Consider the following 21,997-nt stretch of genomic DNA (forward strand, 5'->3'; position numbering starts at 1 on the left):
AACATTTAAGATATGCTGTCACAAAACAAGAACTGGGAACTGCAAAGGATTTCCATTACTTAGCATAATCCCATTTTAAGATGATGGGGAAACTCTGATTCAGAGAGGGGAAATTATATCCCCAGGGTCACAATGAGAATACACTCATGCATAAGTGCCTGTCCCAGTCTCTTGCTCAGAGGTAGTGCAGGGCAGTAGTTAGGAGCTTAGCCTTTGCCATCAGACAGCCTGGACTCATCGCCCATTGTTCACTGACCATGTGCCACTTGGACAAGTCATTGAGAACCTCTCTAAGCTTCCGGCTCTTCATCTGAGGGATAAGGCAAGAAAAGCATTCAGCACAGTGCCTGGAATACAGTAAACACCAATAAAAGGTAGCCATCATTATTATTAATAAACTGCTTTTCTTCCTCCAAGCTGTGTTTCCTCTGCTTCATCCAACCCGTCTGGCATTTTTCTCTTGTTATTACCTGATAAAGGAGGCTGCCCCTTTCCTGGCACTTTTTCTTATCTTTAATGGCCACTCTCCACTCCAGTCTTTTTCTAAAGCATGCAAAAGCTCTAGTGGGCGTATCTGTGAGTTCTAGTGAAAATGATATACTTTTGCCTGACATACGAGTTCCTGGTGCTGGTCACTCCAAAGATAACTGAAGAAGGACTGACTATACCATATTAGAGAAGACTCAAGGACTAAATACAGAGGGTCTCTGCTGGGCTCCTGATATGGATAGGATTTCCCTGAAATTCTGACATCACCTAAAGTAGTGTAACTGGGCCACTGAGTTTTCCACTATACTCTATTTCCTTTCCTGTATCTTCTTTGGAAGAAACAGGTTCCAGAGAGCTGGGTCCTTAAATGGGGAACTGGGCCAGGTGCGGTGGCTCACGCCTGTAATCCCAGCACTTTGGGAGGCCAAGGTGGGCAGATCACAAGGTGAGGAATTTGAGAACGGCCTGGCCAACATAGTGAAACCCTGTTTCTACTAAAAATATACAAAAAATTAGCCGGGTGTGGTGGCAGGCGCCTGTAATCCCAGCTACTTGGGAGGCTAGGGCAGCAAAATAGCTTGAACCCAGGAGGCTGAGGTTGCGGTGAGCCGAGATCGCACCATTGCACTCCAGCCTGGGCAACAGTGCGAGACTCAGTCTCAGAGAGAAAAAAAGGTGGAACTGAGAATGGCATGATACGCAGATTCAAAAGGCCATTAATTACTGGCAAACTGCAAATGCACACAATTAAATTGCGTGACTCTTTTATCATTAGGAAATGTCCCTCTTTGTCCTTGGTAATACCCTTTGTCCTCGGTAATACCCTTTGTCCTGAAATCTACTTTATCTGACATTTCTATAGCCAATCTAGTTTTCATGGTATTGTGTGGTATATACATCTTTTTCCATCTGTTTACTTTGGTAAAAAAGTGACTCTTTTATCATTATGAAATGTCCCTCTTTGTCCTTGGTAATACCCTTTGAAGGTGTAACAATCCAAAATGTATGCAGAAATTCAAATTACATGAAACAAATCCCTACACAACTAAAAGGAGAAAAAGAAAAATGCACAATTAGAGTCACAGAACCTTCTACTGTGCTCTCTCAGGAAGCGACAGAACAAGCAGAGAAAATCAAGTTGTTCTACATAAGACTTGAGCACTATCAACCAATTTGGCCTAATTGACACAGTACACTCCACTCACAACAGAACATACATACTTTCCAAGTGTATGTGGTACATTCACCCAAATAGATTATATGATAAGCCATAAAATAAGTAATGGTATATTCTAAAAGGATTAAAATCAGGCAGGATATAATCTCTGATCACAACAGAAATAAATGAAAAATAACAGAAAAGTTTCTGGGAAAAACAATAGTTGGAAATTAAATTACATACTACTAATAAACTTGTATAAGTGAAAGAATAAATCACAAGAACTGAATGAAAATAAAAGCACAACACATCAGAGTATGTGGAATGCAGCTGAAAATAGTGCTTACATGGAGATTTCTGATTTTTTTTTTTTTCTTCAAAGACACAGGGTCACATTCTGTTGCCCAGGCTAAAATGCAGTGGTACGATCATAGCTCACCGTAACCTTGAACTCCTGCGCTCAAACAATACTCCCATCTCAGCCTCCCAAGCAGCTGGGACTACAGGCATGTGTCACTATGCTCAGCTATTTTTCAAAAATTTTTTGTAGAGACAAATTCTTGCTATATTGCCCAGGCTGGTCTTGAACTCTTGGGCTCAAGCAATCTTCCTGCTTTGGCCTCCAAAGTGCTGGGATTACAGGCATGAGCCATTGTGCCTGGCTGAGATTAATAACTTTAAATGCTTATTTTAGAAAAGAAGAAAGGTCCAGAGTTATTCAAACTTCCTCTTTAAGAAGCCAGAAAAAGAGCAAATGAAACCCAAAGAAAGTAAAAGCAGAAATCAATGAAACAAGACAACAGAGAAAACTCAATAAAACCAAAAGCTGGCTTTTTTTTTTTTGAGACAAGGTTTCACTCTGTCACCCAGGCTGGAGTGCAGTGGCATGATCTCGGTTCACTGCAGCCCCTGCCTCCCGGGTTCAAGTGATCCTCTCACCTAAGCCTCCTATGTAGCTGGGAATATAGGCATGTGACACCACAGCCAGCTAATTTTTGCCATGTTGTCCAGGCTAAAGCTGGCTTTTGAAAAGATCAACACAACTGATAAACTTCTAGCTAAGTTGGTTATGGAAAAGTGGGAAAAAGAAATGACGTACATCAGGAATGAAAATGAAACATCTCTACATATCTTATAAATATTAAAAGAATACAAACAACCTTATATCAACATACTTAAGATGAAATGGATATATTACTTGAAAGACACAAATTATAACAACAGACACACGAAAAATTAGAAAATTTGCATAGCTCCATATCTAGAAAAGAAAAAGAATTCACAATTAATTTCCTGCAAAGAAAATTTCAGGTCTGCATGACTTCACTAGGGAACTAAAGATTTAATCAAAGAACAATCATATACAAAGTCCTCAAGAAAACAAGAGGGAACACTTCTCACTTCATTTTATGAGGCCAGCATTCCCTAATGACAAAACCAGACAAAAACATTAAATAAAACTCCAGACAAATATTCCTTATGAACATATAAATATTTAATAAGAATTAAAATCTTTAATAAAAAATAGAAACCCCAACTGGAGTTTATCCTAGGAATGCAAGGTTGGTTTACATTGAAAAGTGAATTTATTTCACTATATTAACAGAATTAAGGAGAAGTACCAAATGATTATCTCAACAGACACAGGAAAAGCATTTGACAAAATTCAACACCCATTCATGACAAAAACTCTCAGCAAACAGGAACAGAGGAGAATTTATTTCCTCAACCTACTCTACGAAAAACCTACAGCTAATGTCCAGAACCAGGCAATGATGTCCACTCTAACCATTCAGCATCATTCTGAAGATGCTAGTCAGTGCAGTGAGACAAGAAAAAGAGAGGCAGATAAATATGAAAGGAAGAAAAACTGTATTCAGAGATGATATGATTGTATATGTGGAAAATCCGAAAAAATATATTTAAAAAGCTGCCAGACTAACAAATGAGTTTTTACAAGGCCACAACACAAAGACCAACTGCATCTCTAGAGACTAGCAATACACAACTGGAAGATGAAATTTAAAAAACAATACCACTTTACAAAAATAGATTAAAACATGCACGTCTTGTAAATTGAACACTAAAAAACATTGCTACTGAGAGAAACTGAAAAAGATCTTAATAAAGGAAAATTTTAACATGTTCTGGATTGAATGCTTCAACTGTTGTTCAGATGTCAATTCTCCCCAAATTGATCTACAGATTCCATGAACCTCACTCAAAAGCCAGAGGCTTTTATTTCTAGATATTCATAAGCTGATTCTAACACTGATACAGAAATGCAAAGAACAACAAAGTCAGAGAACTCACATGAACTGATTTTAAGATTTATTATAAAGCTACAGTAAGCAAGACAGTGTGGTATTGGCTTAAGGATAGACACAGAAACAGACGGAGCAGACAGAATCAAGAAGTGAACCCGCCAATTTAGGGTCAATTGATTTTTAATAAAGGGGCCAAGCTAACTCAATGGGGCAAGTTCAGCAATCTGCAAAATGTCACAGAACTAATAAGGAGCCGAGGCAGAGTTCACATCCTGCTGGACAGCAGGTGGGCTCACCAGCAAGTTTCCTTCACTCTCACGTCTGTCTCAACACAGAGGAGTGACCCTGCTAGAGGGGACTCGGACATGGTCCTATCAGCTCTGCAGGGACCTTCCATAGCTTCCCCTCATCCTTTTAGCACCAGTGTCAGGTCTAGTCATTACTCCCATTTCATACAGAAAGCTTGATTGGGGTCACCGAGGAATTAAGTGGCTGGCATGGAATTTCTCCACAGCTGCTGTGTGAAGAACAGCAAAAGTGACAGGTGATGAATAACAAAAGTGATGTATAATCAACTGAAAATACAAGAGGGCCCTGGAAATTTTAAAGCCTCACACCAGAGCTTTTCTCTGAGATGCAGGAAGGAAAGAGCTCAAAAGAATGATGTTCTTTCAAAAACCTAAGTCCCTAAAGTAAAAAAATAATGAAAGGGCCCCACACTCCTCCCTTCAGTGAGGAAGAATCTAGCTGATTTTCAGTGATGATTCAGAAGAAAGTACAGAGAGAAGTCTAACTTGGGAAGGGAAAGTGAGTGTGGGAAAGGTGTGTCTGCAGCATTTTAGATGACTGCAGGATGGGCCCTGGTGTGATGCTCCTGAGCCCTGCCGCCTGCTTAGGAGGGTGAGCTCTGGTGTCAGGCCTTCAATTTGAGGGCTTGGCCACTAGCTGGGTGATCTGTGTGGGATATTTAACCTCTTTTTGCTTCAGTTTCCTCATCAGTAAAATGGGGATCATAATTATATCCCTTCTACAACACGGGCTACTCTGAGGATTTGATAGAAGGCACTTAGAACAGTGCCTAGCACTTGGTAAGTGCTCAAGAAATGTTAGCTCTTATGTCACAATCCCTGGTCCTCATGTTTTTGATATGGTTATGACATTGATTCATAGCTCCTTGTCCCTTATTTACTGTGGAAACAGGCTGGCACTGTAAAAAAAAAAGCCTGGGCATTCCAGTTCCATGGGCCTGGCTCTGCTTCTTCCTGGGTACCTTCAACTGAATCTCAAGTTTTATAGCTGTTAAAAAAAAAAAATCCTCATCCATAAATGGAACTTACATTACTGTTCTCTCAAGGCTGAGGTAAGGGTAAGAGAGATCAAAGTTTAGTAAAATGCTTATCATAGTGCCTAGCACCACAAATCATCAGTAAATGGGAGCTCATATTATAATTCTTATTATTTTGCACTCCTAATATCAGGAATGAAACCTGGTTCTCTCACTACTGTGTCAGGATAAGATGACTTGAAAAAGGGTTTATACTGTTTAGGGGCAGGTTTTAAGAACATAAGTAGTCTACGACTCACTAGTGGGTGTCACTGTTAATACTGGGCCTGTTAGACTGGAAAATACAACATCTCAAACTAAAAATCCACCTGGAATTTTAGCCTAAGCTGCCTCTTAATTTCATTGTAGGACACAAAGGCTCCTGTTCAAGACCCATATTTTTTTTCTTTTCCTTTTTTTTCCTTTCTGCATGACCCATGGCTGTTATGAGGGCTGTGTTAGGCGCACACCTCTGGCCCTGCTTCAGTAGTCCCTGCTCCATGTACACCTGCCTCCCTCCACTCACTAGGCAGAAATACCCGAACAGGGAGAGAATGACCCATATAGTGTTTCTACAAAGAGGAACAGAGGATATGCTGGGAATTTGCACCGTAAGGAGGAAACTCAACCCTGATGAGCAGACTGTGGTAAGCCAAAAAGCCATCAAAAGACCTCAGGTTCTGGTCATTGAGGGCTAATGACCTTGAAACATTCTCCCTGCAAAAACTGCAAAGAGGAGCCTTCCCTGTTAAATTCAGTTATTTGTAGATGACAAGCAGACAAGCAGAGGGCGCTAACAATGCCTGTGCCTGATTTTTTTAAAATGATGCTTTCATATACATCTAATTATGTAATTCTCTCTATACCCTGTGACATAGCTATTATTTTACCACCCCTCATTTTACAAGGTGTCCAAGGTGAGCTGAAAGCAGAGTAGCTGGCATTAGAATCCAGGTCCATCCTACATTTTCTGAACGGGTAGATACTGTGGTCTCTGTCTCACCTGTTAACCACTTTGAGAATCTGATGAAACCATAGTCTTTCTACCTAGGAGAACTAAATGAAAGCATAGCCTTTCAAGGAAATGCATGAGTACACAAAATTTTTGTAAGCTTCTGGTGGATGTCAAGGACATCCTGAAATTCATGGACCCTATTTCAGTGCATATAATGTAAGACCCCCGTAAAAATCCTCAACAGCCTGAGCCCATCCCTGGAACTTTAGGAAACCAATGAGCAGAAAGGTAATCCTAGGAGCCTAGCAGGGAAACCTAAAGAGTTGGCAAACTACAGTCCAAGGGCCAAATCCAGCCTGTCACTTGTTTTTGTAAATAAAGCTTTTAACTGGAACATAGCCATGCTCATTCATTTGCATACCATCTATGTCTGCTTTTGCTAAGTAGTAGCAATGTAGACTGTAGGGCCATAAGCCTCAAACACTTATTATCCATCCCTTTACAGAAAATGTTTGCCAACTTCTGACCTAAACCATGATCGAGAGATTATACCATTTCTTCTAAGGTTAGTTTGTAGTACAGAAAATAAAGGGTTTCTGCCAGGAAAGACATCATTCCAAAATTGTTAAGATTAGGAGAAGCAAAGAAAAATGAAACATCTGTCAACAGAAACTCCTGATGAAACTGCAAGTTGCTGAGGTACTGAGCTGCATTCCAACTGGCAATGCTTTTTCAACAGGCACCAAATATGTAGGATAACAAAATCTCTTCTTGTCTGAGGGGGGAGGTTAACGTAATTATAATGATTAAATGCTCCTGCCAATTATAGTAATGTAAGAATTAACCACAAGGTCTCTTAATCAAATGATGTTTGGGAAAGAAGCTCAAGGATTATGTGCACAATGAGAAAAGAATGTGGTAAGGAGGGCTTTGTGAGACAACAGATAATTCCTGAAGGAAAGGAGGGAAGTGACACTGACAAGCAAGTTGTATCACAAGCGGGAAACTTTACAGGTGGCTAGAATAACAATCACTAAAATTCCAGGATTTCTCTTGAGGGGAAAAGTCAAGTGTCTCAGTGAGATCTTTCCCTTCAGACCCATTGGACTTACGTTATCCAGGTCCTTCCGTAGTGCAATCTTGCTGGTCACCAGCTCATGGGCTAAGTCATCGTTTTCCTGTTCCAACCTCATGTTAGCTTCTTGTAGACGCCTATTCTCCCGCTGAAGGGTAGAAAGAAACCAGTTACAGACACATAAAAATCAGATGGAAATGAAAATTTCTCAGGGCTAAACCTCAAAATAAATTTCTAAGTCCTATGGAAACAATAAGAGAAATGGCTGGACCTGATGTGTTTCCAAATCAACAATTTCTTATTTTCTAGCTCCATAAAGAAATACTTAACTGATTCAAGTGACTTTGTCAAGCACCTACTATTTGTTAACTGTGACGAAAAGCCACTGAACTGTAACAAACCAGGCAGCTGGTTTGAAGCAAAAACAGATCTTGCTTGCTAATTTGCAAACTCAAACCTGAACCTACAGAGGAATTGAATTTTAAAAAGGACTCAATAAAGCTAGTTACAGGCACAATCATATGAAATGAAAGCATGGGAGCTCCTCACACGTAGGCCATAAGCAAACAAACCTCAAATCGCTCGATGGGGTCTTCTTGCTGGGCCTGCTGTTCCCTCATGGTGTGATATTCTTTCTCGTATTTTTTCAACTTCTTCTGACTAATCTGTAGGATAAATCATAGGGTAAATTAAGAAGTATTACAAAGTAGTGGGTGCTTCAGTGCCTGCACTGAAGACCAAGACTTCTGGTGTCCTGGGCAATCTCAGTCATTATGGATGTGGTATTTCCTATTTTTTTGGAGGGAAATCATCAGAGTAGGGTATAAGCCCAGGACCCCAAATTCTCAATGCGTTTAGAGTTCTGTTGGAGATGTTTGGGTCCTAAGGCTTTAACTGACAGTATTAGAATGAACACCCTACAGACGGCTCCTCCTACAAGTTCTGGGTCCTATTTGTCCCTAATAATAATAATGCCACCATTTTATTTAGCATATACCAGTGCTGCTGCTAAATCCTTTAAATCTGTGACCTCACAGCACCTCTACGAGGTGTGCTATTCTCATCCTCATCTTATAGGCAAGTTAACTGAGGTATAAGGAGGTTGGTTATGTAACTTGACCAAAGTCACACAATAAGGGACTAGGAGATCTGGGATTTGAGCCCTGGCAGTTGGACTCCATCCAAAGTCCTCACTATCCTAGCACCTCTCTATCCCCTCCCTTTCCTCTCTCCTACCTCCTCCTGTGCTGCTTTCAAACAGACAGTTATCTCTACCCTTAAAAACACAGCTCTGCTGACTACTCTGCTTAGATGCCTTCTCACCCCATCAGATTATTGTTCTCTTTCTCTCAAGCCTTTTCTTACCCACCATTGCAAACCACAGGCCTATATCTTCACCTCCATTGCTTCAAGACCTGCCCCTCCTTAATGTAAGTCAGGCCTCTGCTCTGACTACTCTATGAAAGAACCCTCTTGAAGGTCACCAGTGGTGTCTTTTTCCTCTGTCCAGTGGTCTTACATCTCCCCAACTAAACTTCAAAACTCCCTGACTTTCATGCTTTAACATGACCAATCTTCTCTGCTTTCTTCTAGAAAATCTTTTCTCCCTTTATTCTCTTGGCTTTCCTTCTAGGTAACAGGCTTTCCCCCTCTTTACTGGTTGGCTCTGTCTCCTTCTTCAAGCTAAACTATAACCAAGGGCAACATACCTTCAAGATGCAACTGGCTTTTTTTTCCTCTTTGAGACAGGGTCTCTATCACCCAAGCTGGAGTGCAGTAGTGTGATCTCAGCTCACTGCAGCCTTGACATCCTGTGGCAAGTTGATCCTCCCGCCCCAGCCTCCCAAGGAGCTGGGACTACAGGCACACGACACCACACCTGGCTGATTTTTATTTTTTGTAGGGATGGAGTTTTGCTGTGTTGCCCAGGCTGGGTGACTATCTTTCCTTCCTCTGAACAGCTAGCCATTCCCTATGGCATTGGCATTGTTTTAAATTACATGTTCAAAAGTTATGAGATATAATAGAAAAGTGATTAAAAAAAACAGATGTGTGCAATTTAAAGACTGATTATGGCTGGGTGCAGTGGCTCACACCTGTAATCTCAGCACTTTGGGAGGCCAAGGCAGAAGGATCACTTGAGGCCAGGAGTTTGAAACCAGCCTGGGCAACACAGCAAGACTCTCTCTACAAAAAAATATAAAAATTGGCCAGGTATGGTGGCATGTGCCTGTAGTCCCAGCTACTCTGGAGGCTGAGGTGGGAGGATCCCTTGAGCCAAGGAGGTTGAGAATGGAGTGAGGCAAGCCAAGACTGCACCACTGTGTCCCAATCTGGGTGACAGGAGAGAGACCCCATCTAAATAATTTTTTTAAAAAAAGAATATGAAACTAATGGTAATCCCTTCCTGAAACTTCAGTAATCAGCACTAAAGTGCTGACATGGAAATCTGCCTGTTAGTCCCCAGGTCCAGGTAACTAGGACTCTCAGATCTACTCCACTCTAACTTTCTTATTTTACAGATGAAGAAATAAGACCTAGAAAGGGAACAGGATAGGCCCACATTTGCTGCGTGTTGGTGTCAGTGTCTCCAGACGCTCTCAGTGGGAGAGTGTGTTCCTCTCCCATTGACTGTGGACACCTCCCCTAGTCAGGCTGCTTGCAGGTCTGCCTCAATCAGAGCTCTATTCCTGGAGTCTGGCTGCTGCCCAAGGTTAGACAGCCAGGAAGACAGCATTCTGCTCCAGCTGACCTCTACAGAAAGATGCTCACTCAACACCTGGGGTGAGGCCACAAACTGGAGCAGGACATCTTTAAGCTGAGATCTTCTGCAGTTTAGGGCCAATGCTGGGGTAAACTTTTATTGTGTACCTAAGTGACTCACAAAGAAAGCACCTAAGTAAAATGTCTATGCAATCAGTAAGTGTATAGACAACCCTAACAGATCAGTAGTAGTGGAACAGAAAATAAATGCGGCTGCGAACAGCAAACACTTCATCCCAGTGCTTTTGCATTCTGAATAAATGAGAGGAAGGGCAGTGGTTATGAGGCTCCCATGGCACTTTATTAAAAAAAAACAAATTGACACCAAATCCTGTAAAACATTTTCACAAATCTTCAAGTTTCTTCAACTTTTCATTCTTTTGCTGGGGTAAGGAAGAATTAACATTTTTCCCCATAGATATATGTTTTAATAGGCTAATTACAAAACAATGTCTTCTATATTTCATTAACCCTTATTATAGCTGCCTCACCCTCATAGTAATAGGGTTGATTCTACCTCAGTATCATATAGAACAAGAGTTGGTGTGTGATAAGTACCTGGTAAATAATAGAACTTTTACACGGACCAACATCTCATTTGCTTCTTACATTCTCATGATAGGATATGGGTGTTTCTTTTCATTTTTCCCATGTCTTCCAAGTATTCTGCATTGAGTATGAATTATTTTTATAATTAGGAAAAACAGAATGCTGTTTAAGTATCATTTTCATAATTATACAGGGTTTCTCTAAGAGCTCTGCTTGTTTCTCTAGCTGATGGTCTTCATTTACTTCCGAATCAGTCCTCAGGGGTCACCTCTCAGGAACGGGTGTACACAAAGCTCTGCTGTCTTCACAGACTTTGCTGGTCCAGAGTCCTGACTTCTTCACCAGCTCAGTCTTTTCCCAGTCTTCACCCTCACCTCTTCTCAGTCTCTCTCTTTCTCCCTCCCACCCTCCCTCTCTCCCTTAAACACTCACCACAAACACAAAATCAATAAAAACACCATAGCTTCTCATGGGTTCACGGCTGATGCTGACTTTTGCAGCATGGGTGGCTGCATACCAAACCCAACTAGTTTAGGCTGCCTCTGAGGCACCAATTCCAAGATAAAGACTGATGCCTGAAACCCGAATGGGGAACCAGAAGGTGCCAGCAGCAGCAGGGGCATTTTAAGCCTCCTTTTGAGGCCATATCTGGGAGAGGCCAGCACCTCCCAGCCTGCCTATGACATTATGAATGTCTTCTCCAGGCCAGAACTGTCTCTCACTCATTGTTGTCCCCTGTTCATGTATAGCGAGTACCCAGAAATGCTTGCTGAATTACTGAGAAAGGACTCTCTTTTCCTTGCATTGACTTTTCTTCTGAATGGAAATGGCAACCAAAGTGGACATGCAATGCAAGCATGTTCCTTCTGCCTGGACAACCTCATACCTGGCTCACTCCTATTCACCTTTGGGATTGCAGTTCCAACACCCCTTCTTTAGCAAACCCTTCCCTCATACTCTCGTCCTGTCAGGCCAGTTCTTTCAGTTATGTAACTATTCTCATAGCGTCAAGTCAATTCATCCATGGCACCAATCCAAGCTCACGATTACTTAGGTTTCTACTTAATTGTCTGTCTTCCCACCAGGAGACAGGCCATATCTGTTATGCTTACTATTGTATCTCCAGTGCTCAATGCTTGGAAAGTAGTTGGGACTCATAAAAATAGGATGTTAAACAAATCAAAGCCAAAGGCTTCCTTTTTACCTTAATAAAGATGCAGCAGGGACATTTATTTAACCAATAGTTAAGCACTACTATGTGCAGTGGCATTAGCAATACAAAGATATATATAGGTGCCAACGTACAAACTCCATGAGGGCAGGAAGTCCTATTCATTGTGAAATTCCTAATGCGTTTCACACAATAAGCATGAAAACACTTAATGAACAGAGACTTAGAAGTCCAAGACTCATTTTTTTCTCTTACTTTTAACTTTTAATTGAATTCGGGAAGCAAGGGAAGCTATGGATTTAGACTCAGAGCTCTGAATCATACCCGCTGTTCACTGATTCCTATCAGAAGGCTTTGGAAATCACAGCTTCACACAGAGGTATTTTTGCCCTCAAAGAAAATTAAATTTGAAATTCAATCCTTGTTCTGTTTAAATATACTTTGTGGGGGGAAAAGAAGCTTAACAAATACTTAGCATAAGATTGGGTTTGTTGGTAAAACCAACCTTATACCCCACTGTATTAGCACAGGGGTTCTTAACACCGTTAGAAATAGCACTACTTTGAAAGTCTCCTGAGAGCCATGGTTCCTCTCCAATAAAGAATGCACAGAAGCCAACTTCCCCTCTCCCTTCACAATCAAAACATTCTACATACCATTTCAGAGGGCTCATGGGCCCCCTGAGGCCTGTCCATTGTCCCAGGTTAAGAAACCTTAAATTAGAGAGAAGGAAGACTTGATACATGCCAGTTTGTTATTTTGATAGAAGCACAAATTCAGTCCAAAACATCTCTCCTTTGGTCACTCACTTGTCATTAATCTGTCACAGGAACTAGATAATGTGCTTTCTTAAAATCTATGCCACTTGCCTTGGGGAAGCTGGTCTCTGATCAGCCCCTGGAACAGACAGGGATGGCAAGGGCAACACACATGGAGAAAGAGTGAGAGTGGCTGCTCACCTGGGCAGGCGCGACGTGGTACAACCTGCCCACTAAGAGCTCGGGCTGTGCAGGTGGAACGGACCAAGGCTGGAGTCCTGGCTCTGCCAATGACTTACTGTGTGACCAAGGGCAAGCTGCCTAATCTTAAGCCTCTATTTCCTCATCTGTAAAAATCGTTAACAGTCCTTATGAAGACTACTGTTATGAAGATCAAAAAACATCAAACACATATAAAGTCCTCAGAAAAGTTCCTAGCACACAGTGAAGTACTTTCAATAAATTTTAGCTACTATTTGTCGTTATTACCTGGCATCCCGTCCTGAATCAAGAGACACAGCTACAACTCTGAACATGTGCTGCAAACAAAGAGCCATTTTAAACAAAGTCAATTTAACACAGAAAAGCATGAAACAGGCTACCCTCTGGAAGTGGAGCTGCTTTCAAAGTTTGGCTTAAAAAAGTGTGGCCAAAATCAGAATCTCTGCTGAGCTGGAGTCATAGGGAATCCAGTGAAGTGGGAGGTTGAACATTAGTAGCTCTGCATGGCGAGAGAGAAGCATGTTGTTGGGTGAGTGGGTAGACAGTGGGGGGTAAGAAAGAGTCTGGTACATTAAGGAGATCCTGACTCCAAAGTCTTCATTGCTTCATGTGGTAGGACTATCAGAAAGCTAAATAAAGAAATCTGACACAAGTCTATCTTCCTGTTTAATGCTCAGGACAGGGACTGATTTTTAGTTACTGATAAAAAGAACCTGAGATTTACTCAGGACTTTCAAGATAACAAGATGCCTACATATCTACTATTTTATTTACTTCTCAAAACAACTTATTGAGATGAGCAGAGCAGGGATTATCTCCCTCATTTTACTCTATCATACATCATATCACAGGTGATACTTATCATATCACAGATGGCTCACATCATACCGTATCATAGATAGGTGACTTGTCCAAAGTTAAGGACCCAGTGTTAAGTGGCAATGCCAGCATAAGAATGCAAGTTTGGGGTGATTCCTGTTTCTTATTTATCTCTGTGGCCTGCTCAGTGCCGAACACATAAGAAAATCTACAAGCGTTTGTTGACTTGAACTGACTTAAGGAAAGTACTCTGGATGCCTGGGCAAAGGTCAAAACAGGGCAGGCCAGAAGAACACTCGTATTTGAGGGATGCAAGCAGCAGCCACTTTAAAGGCATCATCTTATTCTGTCACAACCCTGCGATGTTAACCTACCCTGGGGTCACACAGCAGAGGCGGAGCCAGGATAAAAGCCAAGGTCTGTGGGTCTCGAAGGTCTGCATTCTTCACCAATGGAAATAAACATTCTATTTAATTTCTGAGCCTTTTTATTTAATTTGTTCAAACAGTTAATACTCAAACTCCTTCAAAGATCACTAAGTACAATTAGGTATTCTGGTTCTACCACCAGAGTGTTTTTCTAAAATGTAAGAAGCAAATTAGTAGCAGAGAACCCAAACAGATAAGGACTAAGGGAGACCAGCTTATTAAAAGAAGGCAGTGCCCACTGCTACCCTTGCAACAACTGGCAAAATTTAGGGTTCATTACAGAGAGAGCACCCATTCAGAAGTTTCCTCATAAAATCTGATTCTAAAAGGTAGGAACAAGCAAAGAAATAAAACTACAGTCTGGTCTAGTTATAAGGAAAGCTGAACTTTGTGTAGTGTATAGAGAATAAGTTTCAACTCTGACACAGAGATTGAGATTACATTACTAACATCACTAAAAAGGGATAACACACAAATGGCTCCTGTCCCATTCATTCAATCCATCATTTACAGTAAAGCAGAATGCCCATAAGAATTGACTTCAGAGTCTGAAACTCTTGGGATCTAATCCCAACTCCATTAGTTACTAACTTTATATCCTTTGAGAGTTTACATCAATTCTCTATGTCTCAGTATGCACATCCCTAAAAGGCCCTCATATGGTCACTGTGAGGATTATTTCACTATATGAGAGCACTGTGTATGATTCTGCGAATCCATCAACAAACAAGACGGATGAAGTTGCTGCCCTCAGAGAGCTTAAATCTAATACATACTAACTACACAAACAATTTGAACAGAGAATGAAGTTCAAACTAGTGTTGTTTTTAAGCTCTGGAATAAAAATATCCCCCAAGGGCAAATGCTGAAGAGTTTTCTGTTTCTCGAAATAGCAGATGGTTAAGAATTATATTAATTTGGAGACACTGCTATTTGGTTTTTGTACTAGTATCTTTTCTTACAAGTAGTTTGAAGTCTGGCACATTCATGTTGTGTTTAAAATGACACGTTCAAATGAAGCAATGGTTCAGCAATTCCATTTCACCTTAAGCAGGATTCTATGGCAAAATGGCCAAGTCCTCAGGTCTAATCTAGGAAACTCACTGGGCCATCTCTTAGAGCATGATTCTTGGGTCTTCTAAACTAGCCTCATATGTCTCACTTGTTCTCAAAAATGCCTATACAGACATGAAGAAAGAGCTTCCCTCACATATTTCTTGAATCAAAAATCTAAAAGACCTTTCAATATTCCCCTCTAAAGACTATGCAAGGTGCAGTTGTATGAAAGGGCTGTGGGGCTCCCAGGTCCATAAATGATCTTCTAGAATAATCTATTTAGAATGGAATTCCTTTTAGATCCTCTATCAGAAGTGGAACAATTTTTCTATCTCAGGTCACTGACCCATAAAGCGGGAGAAGTTCAATGGATAGCTAAATGAGTTCTGAGGTACACTGTTAAATTTTAGATTAGGAGCAGGGGATCTAAACTCCTCAAGAAATAAGTAAAACATTTCAGTTCCATAAGTTCACTTTAAGGAGAAAGAGGGAGAATAGGAGAAGTAAAAGGCCTGAAAAAGACAAAAGTAGAGAGAGGCAAGTAAGGACAGAGACAGACAAAGATTTATAAAGAAAAAAAAAAAATTTCCAAGGGCACCGAGAAGAATATAGGCATTTTTGAGCAACACACCCATCTTGTGGCCATTTCAGATACTGCCACACCAAATTTAATTCTTGAACCTTCCCAATGGTAAGAGACAGTGGAATGGGTTGGAAAGCATTGGGAACATAAGAGTCAGAGGCCTCAGTTCTACTAGGGTGCTCTGTCACTATACAGCTGGTATGACTTGGGTAAGTCACTTGATGTGCCCTATTGTATCTCACAGGGTATTGTGATAAAGAAATAAGATGCTTTTAAGAACTATATCAATACTACAAATTACAACAATATCATAATATTAAAACACAACAATGGTCGGCGCAGTGGCGCACACCTGTAATCCCAGCACTTTGGGAGGGAGAGGTGGGTTGATCACTTGAGTCCAGGAGTTCGAGACCAGCCTGGGCAACACAGAGACCTTGTCTCTACACAAAATAAAAAAAAAAATTAGCCAGGAAATGGTGGCGCATGCCTGTACTCGCAGCTACTTGAGAGGCTGACATGGGAGGATCGTTTGAGTCTGGGAGGTTGAGGCTGCAGTGAGCCATGATTGTGCCGCTACATTCCAGCCAGGGTGACAGAGCAAGACCCTTCTCAAAAGACCAAATATCACAACAATGACAACAAAAGTAGCTATCTTTTTCCTAGACTGGCATGTGAGGCAAAATATTTCCAATTCTCACCTTGATTATCAGGAAGTAAGTTAACCCTTGAACAACACGAGTTAGGGGCACTGACGCCCTGCGCACCTGAAAATCCACGTGTAACTTCTGACTCCCCCAGAATTTACTTACTAATGGCTTACTATTTACCAGAAGCCATACTGAAAACATAAAGTCAATTAATACATATTTTGTACATTATAGGTATTATGTACTGAATTCCTACAATATAACAAGCTAGAGAAAATATTAAGAAAATCGTAAGGAAGAGAAAATATATTTACTATTCACTAAGTGGAAGTGGATCATCATAAAGGTCTTCATCCTGGTTGTCCTCATGATGGGTAGGCTGAGGAGGAGGAGGAAGAGGGGTTGGTCTTTCTGTCTCAAAGGTAGCAGAGGCAGAAGTGGAGGAGGCAGAGGTATAAGGGGAGACAGGAGGCATAGTTGGTATAACTTTTACTGAAAAAAAATCCACATATAAGTGGACCCATGCGGTTCATACCATGTTGTTCAAAGGTCAACTGTACAACTGAGTAAACCAAGCCACAATTTACAAACATTTAAAAAATAATGGAAAGGGATTTCAGTGAGTTGCAGAGCAAAAGTTACCTTTGTAAATTCCACACGAAAAAGTTCAAAAGCTTGTTTCCAAACAAGCTTTTGGAACCACATATCATGAACCACCCTTTCGAGGTCTGATGGGCTCAAACCACAGATCCTCATGTGTACTCATACCTCACGCAAGCCACAGAATGCAGGGCTCAGGATGCACTTGCCAATGACTTCCTAATTTTGAACTGGCAAGTTACCACTGAATTATCACTTTGCCCATAACAGGTTCAACTATTGTGTGTATCTCTCTTAAAATTTTTTGGTATTAAGTATAGCTGCCAGAAGACAACAAATCATCACTAACTAAACTGTACATACCATAGCTCACCTTCTGGCAGAAAAATCCCATTCTCTTATGTTCTGGTGAATCTGTACTCTTTTCAGGCTATGAGCCGATTTCAAGAAAAACTATTATCTCACCTGAAATCATGTGCAAATAGGGGGAAACATCCAAAGTGTACCCCAAACATGCAAAGTTCTCCAGGTCTAGAAGGAATTATATATCTAAGCACAAAATATATGTGCTGTGCAGACACACTGAAGGCAGCCTTGTCAGACTTAACTCATTGAAGGCATAGGCAAGAAAAAAAAAGACATTAGATACCTCCTATCTGGACTTTCCCCACCTTTCCATATATGGAAATAAAGGATCCATATATTATTAAAGTGTTTCAAGCTAATGGGAATCCAAAAGGTAAAACTTCTGGCTGCAAACTATTAAGCTTTGCCCAAATCCATGTTAACTCTTCTTTGTAAAACACATGGTAGACACTCAACAGTGTATTTATTCATTCACTTATTTAATCAATATTTATAAGCGAGATCCTGTTCCTGGTACTGTGGATTCAGCAGTAAGCCAAAGAGATTGTCTCTTCTGCTGCACAGCCTCCATTCCAGTAGGGAAAAATAAGACAGGATAAGGACGTAATGGCATAAAGGTTGGGGGAGCTGCTACTTTAGATACTGCAATTTGAGAAGCTGTGGATATATGAGCCGAAGACTGGATGAGGGGACAGTGAAGCCATGCAGACATTCAGGAGAACATTACAAGCAGAGAGACTGACCAGTGCAAAGGTCTGAGAACAGCAAGGAGGCCAGCGTGTCTGAATTGGAAGGAGAAGGGGGAAACGTAGTAGGAGAAAGAATCAGAGTTTAAGGAAAAACTCTAAAATCCAATGAATCTTTATGTATAAAACCGTTCACATCACAACAACAAAAATTTAAACAAGAGTGGCGGGCCGGGTGTGGTGGCTCACACCTGTAATCCCAGCACTCTGGGAGGCTGAGGCGGGTGGACCACTTGAGGTCAGGAATTTGAGACCAGCCTGGCCAACATGGTGAAACGCTGTCTCTACTAAAAATACAAAAAAGTGGCTGGGCATGGTGGTGCACCTGTAATCTCAGTTACTTGGGAGGTTGAAACAGGAGAATTACTTGAACCCGGGAGGCGGAGGGTGCAGTGAGCTGAGATTGTGCCACTGCACTCCGGCCTGGGTGACAAAGCGAGACCCTGTCTCAAAAAAAAAAAACAAAAAAACAAACAACAAACAACAACAAAAGCAAACAAATTTAAAAAAGAAACAAACAAGGGGGCACAGTTAAATAAACTGTAGCACAGTGAGGCAAATTCAAGCAGAGGAATTATATAACCATTTACAACTGATTATTTACACACAATATCTCAGTGAGGAAAATCCGTGTAATTGCATGAAACAGGAAGAAAAATGATACTGACTGTATGAACTCAATTATTTAAGAACGCATAAAAAACATTTGGAAAGAAAAGGAGCAAAATTGAATGCAGGATGCCTCTGGATGGTGGAAACGTGAGTTTTCAGCAAAGGAGACATGCGATAGAGAAGAGCCAGGGAGGGAGCCACTGTGGAAACAGGAAAGGATGATGGTGGTTAGATTAGGATGTTAATAATGAAGGTGGCGGTGATCAGAGTCAGGATATATTCTGACGACGAGCATAGACGTGGAGTGTGAGAAAGAGAGGAGTCAAGAGGACAGCAAGGTTTTTGGCCTGAGCAACCAGGTACCCCTAATTGAGATGGGGACACTGAGAAAGGGGATTTTGGAGGCAAAGAAATCATGAACAAAAAAGAGGCAGCATCCTCTTGTGTGCTGAACTAGGCTGAGGTGGGAAGAGTGACTCAAAGAATCTCAGAACTCACTTGGTTCTATCTATGCTTTGTGCAAACCTATTCTCTTTGAAAATATTACTGTAAAATGTTTGTTATCTACTTAACGATCAGGGAGGAAATAATTATAGTTGTAGCCATCATTTCTTGAACCCTTACTAACTACCAGGCACTATGTTAAACACTGTACATACGATATCGTCGCTAATCCCCACATATAAAAGCACTTAACCATAGTACCAAGCACATGGTAAACTATCATTAACTGTTAGCCGCAATACCTATGAAGTATGTAACATTTTAAATAGAATGTAAACTCTGATGATTATTTTAATTACCAGAAGTTCTATTTCCTTTTTTTTTCTAATCCACTATTCACTTTATATTATGATTTCTACTGTTTCTCAGGCTAATAGGTAGTTTTTGTATTCCTCCTTTAACAGATAGGGGAGCCATTCAGAGGTCCTAACTTTATGCAAAGGCCTCACTTTTCAGCTGCCTCCTAAAGGCCCAAAATCATATCCACTATGTCTGTGTGAGCATTAAACCCCTAATAGCTACACATAGTTCCATACTCCCCTGAGATGTGTTATATCAGTTTACACACACTATTTGAGCTACTTTGTTTTAAATACCTGTGCATTTCTATTTCAAGTTCTTCCAGGCATTTAAACATTTCTTGGGGTATATTTTATTTAGCCTCTCTATGTGTTAAAAGAAGGGTAATCTGAGTTAGCTCAGTCTGACACATAACCAGAATGAGAAGTAAAATATTATTTTACAAAAGCAGAAACTGAGCCCTAAATAAGTGAGTCCAGGGAGTTTGAGGCTACAGTGAGCTGTGACTGCACCACTGCACTCCAGCCTGGGTAACAAGAGTGAGACCCTGTCTCAAAAAAAGCCCCACAGAAAATAAATACAATACAATACAATACAATACAATACAATACAATACAATGTTATGATAACATGAACACAAGAAGATCCTATACCTTTTTACTTTCAAAAAAATTGTGCGAATCACAAATGCCACTTGAAGTGATAAAACTGAGTTTTCTTCATGTATTATTAGCTTCGTTTTAGGGAACTTCTGACCAGAACAAATGTTGAAAGTTAAGGCCAGGCGTGGTGGCTCACTCCTGTAATTCCAGCACTTTAGGAGGCCAATGTGGGAGGATCACTTGAGCCTAGGAGTTTGAGACTAGCCTGGGCAACATAGTGAGAACCCAAATCTACAAAAAAAGTTAAAAATTAGCTGGGTGTAGTGGCACATACCTGTAGTCCCAGCTACTCAGGAGGCTGAGGTGAGAGGACCGCTTGAGCCTGGGAGGTCCAGGCTGCAATGAGCTATGATTGTGCCACTGCACTCTAGCCTTGTCTCAAAAAAAAGAAAAACAAAAACAAAAACAAAAAACCAGCACAGTAGAAGAAATCATGAAACCTGAAACCTGAATTCTGCCACTAACCAGGTGTACGACTAGGGAATTACAACCTCTTTTTGTTTTGATTTGTCTTCAAAACAGGGATATTAATACTCTTCCTATAGTTTGGCGGCTGGGGGAACAACGAGATTTCATTCGTAGGATTATAATATATAGGAAAGTATTTGGGGGAAAAAAAGGTTAAGAGTTATATAATACAGAAGAAAACATCATTAATATTATTTATATATTATAAATGTTAACATTAATATGTATTATAAATTATAAATATAATACATAAATAATTATGTATTATAAATGATCAGGAATAGTGAGACACTAAGTGAAAAACAGAATCTTAACTAATGCAAAATTATTTTACCTTCATGTTGCAGGCTAATTCCATTAGTTTTTTTGCATTTTCTTCTGAGCGGTATCTCTTAGGAAGCTGAACCCTAAAGAACTTCAAGGCACCTTCAAAGTCTGTCAACAGCAGGTCATCTTTCGAAGTCTTGAAGAAAATACAAACACATATAGAAAAAATGTGTTGCTATAAGTATGCACAAGAAGTTTTTTATATTCTCAGCACTTTTCAGCACTTTTACAATCCCCAGAAGATACTTCTTAGCTTTTGTCAGAGCGACCTGCATACATCCACTGTTAGGGGTAATGCTAGATTTCCAGCACTTTTATAATCCCCAGAAGATATTTCTTCGCTTTTGTCAGAGCCACCTGCATACATCCACTGTCATGGGTAATGCTAGTGCACAGTGACTGCTCAGAATGAGACTACAACCAATGTATTGCAAGTGCAGAGCAGGGAATGACAGATAACTCAGCTAATAAATAAATGAGTACCTTTAATAATCCAAGGGCGACATTAAAAATAACACTTATTCCCTGAAAGAGAACAGACAAAAAGAACACTGTCAGTTTTTATATCTCGACTATTATGCTATTTGTCCTCAGAATACTCCACATTTTTAAAGTAATTGTGAAAACTTAAGGAAGGAAATGAATTATCTCAGAACTACCTTGAAAAATAAAAACTAAAGGGCCATTGAAAAGCTGCTTAAAGACCTAGCTTCCCCTTTTTCTGAGGGAAGAGCTTTTCTTGCCCTGTTCTCATATTCAATAATAAGAAATGCTTTTCCAAAGCATTCCATGCTTCCAAACCAAAGGATCGGTCATAAAGTTGTGATCTCTCAGGAAATAACTCCTGGGGAACTTTTCCTTTATCTTGTGCTGTCCCAATCCATGCACAGCAACCACTCTGTCGATAAGCCCTATATTCCAGAACTGAATCTGCTCAAGGCTCCCTCCATTCTGCAAATCCTGGGGCTAAGAACAAAGGAGAGGAAGCACTAACATCTGTTCATCAAGTTAAACTGCTTAAGCTGCTGGGCCTCAGTTTCCATAACTAATACTCTCCTATGGGTTTTGTGAGATAATTAGCTGAAAAGTTTATGTAAATTACTTAGCATGCCACCTGGCCTTTAGTAGCTACTTAACAGATGGT

The 21,997-nt window shown here is 40.6% G+C and overlaps 1 protein-coding gene across 21 annotated transcripts in view; it reads right to left on the bottom strand.

Moving 5' to 3' along the window:
- Positions 1 to 21,997, bottom strand: part of RABGAP1 (RAB GTPase activating protein 1) — a 166,154-nt gene that overhangs the window by 7,070 nt on the left and 137,087 nt on the right. For all 21 annotated transcript variants that reach the window (XM_055117637.1, XM_055117631.1, XM_034929003.3 and 18 more), the window contains 4 exons: positions 21,337 to 21,378; positions 20,861 to 20,989; positions 7,842 to 7,934; positions 7,307 to 7,417 (listed from right to left, as the gene is read on the bottom strand). In XM_055117637.1, coding sequence (XP_054973612.1) covers positions 7,307 to 7,417; positions 7,842 to 7,934; positions 20,861 to 20,989; positions 21,337 to 21,378 — 375 coding nt within the window. The remainder of the gene's footprint in view (positions 1 to 7,306; positions 7,418 to 7,841; positions 7,935 to 20,860; positions 20,990 to 21,336; positions 21,379 to 21,997) is intronic.

This window comes from Pan paniscus, chromosome 11 (genome assembly GCF_029289425.2).
Source record: "Pan paniscus chromosome 11, NHGRI_mPanPan1-v2.0_pri, whole genome shotgun sequence".
Classification (NCBI taxonomy): domain Eukaryota; kingdom Metazoa; phylum Chordata; class Mammalia; order Primates; family Hominidae; genus Pan; species Pan paniscus.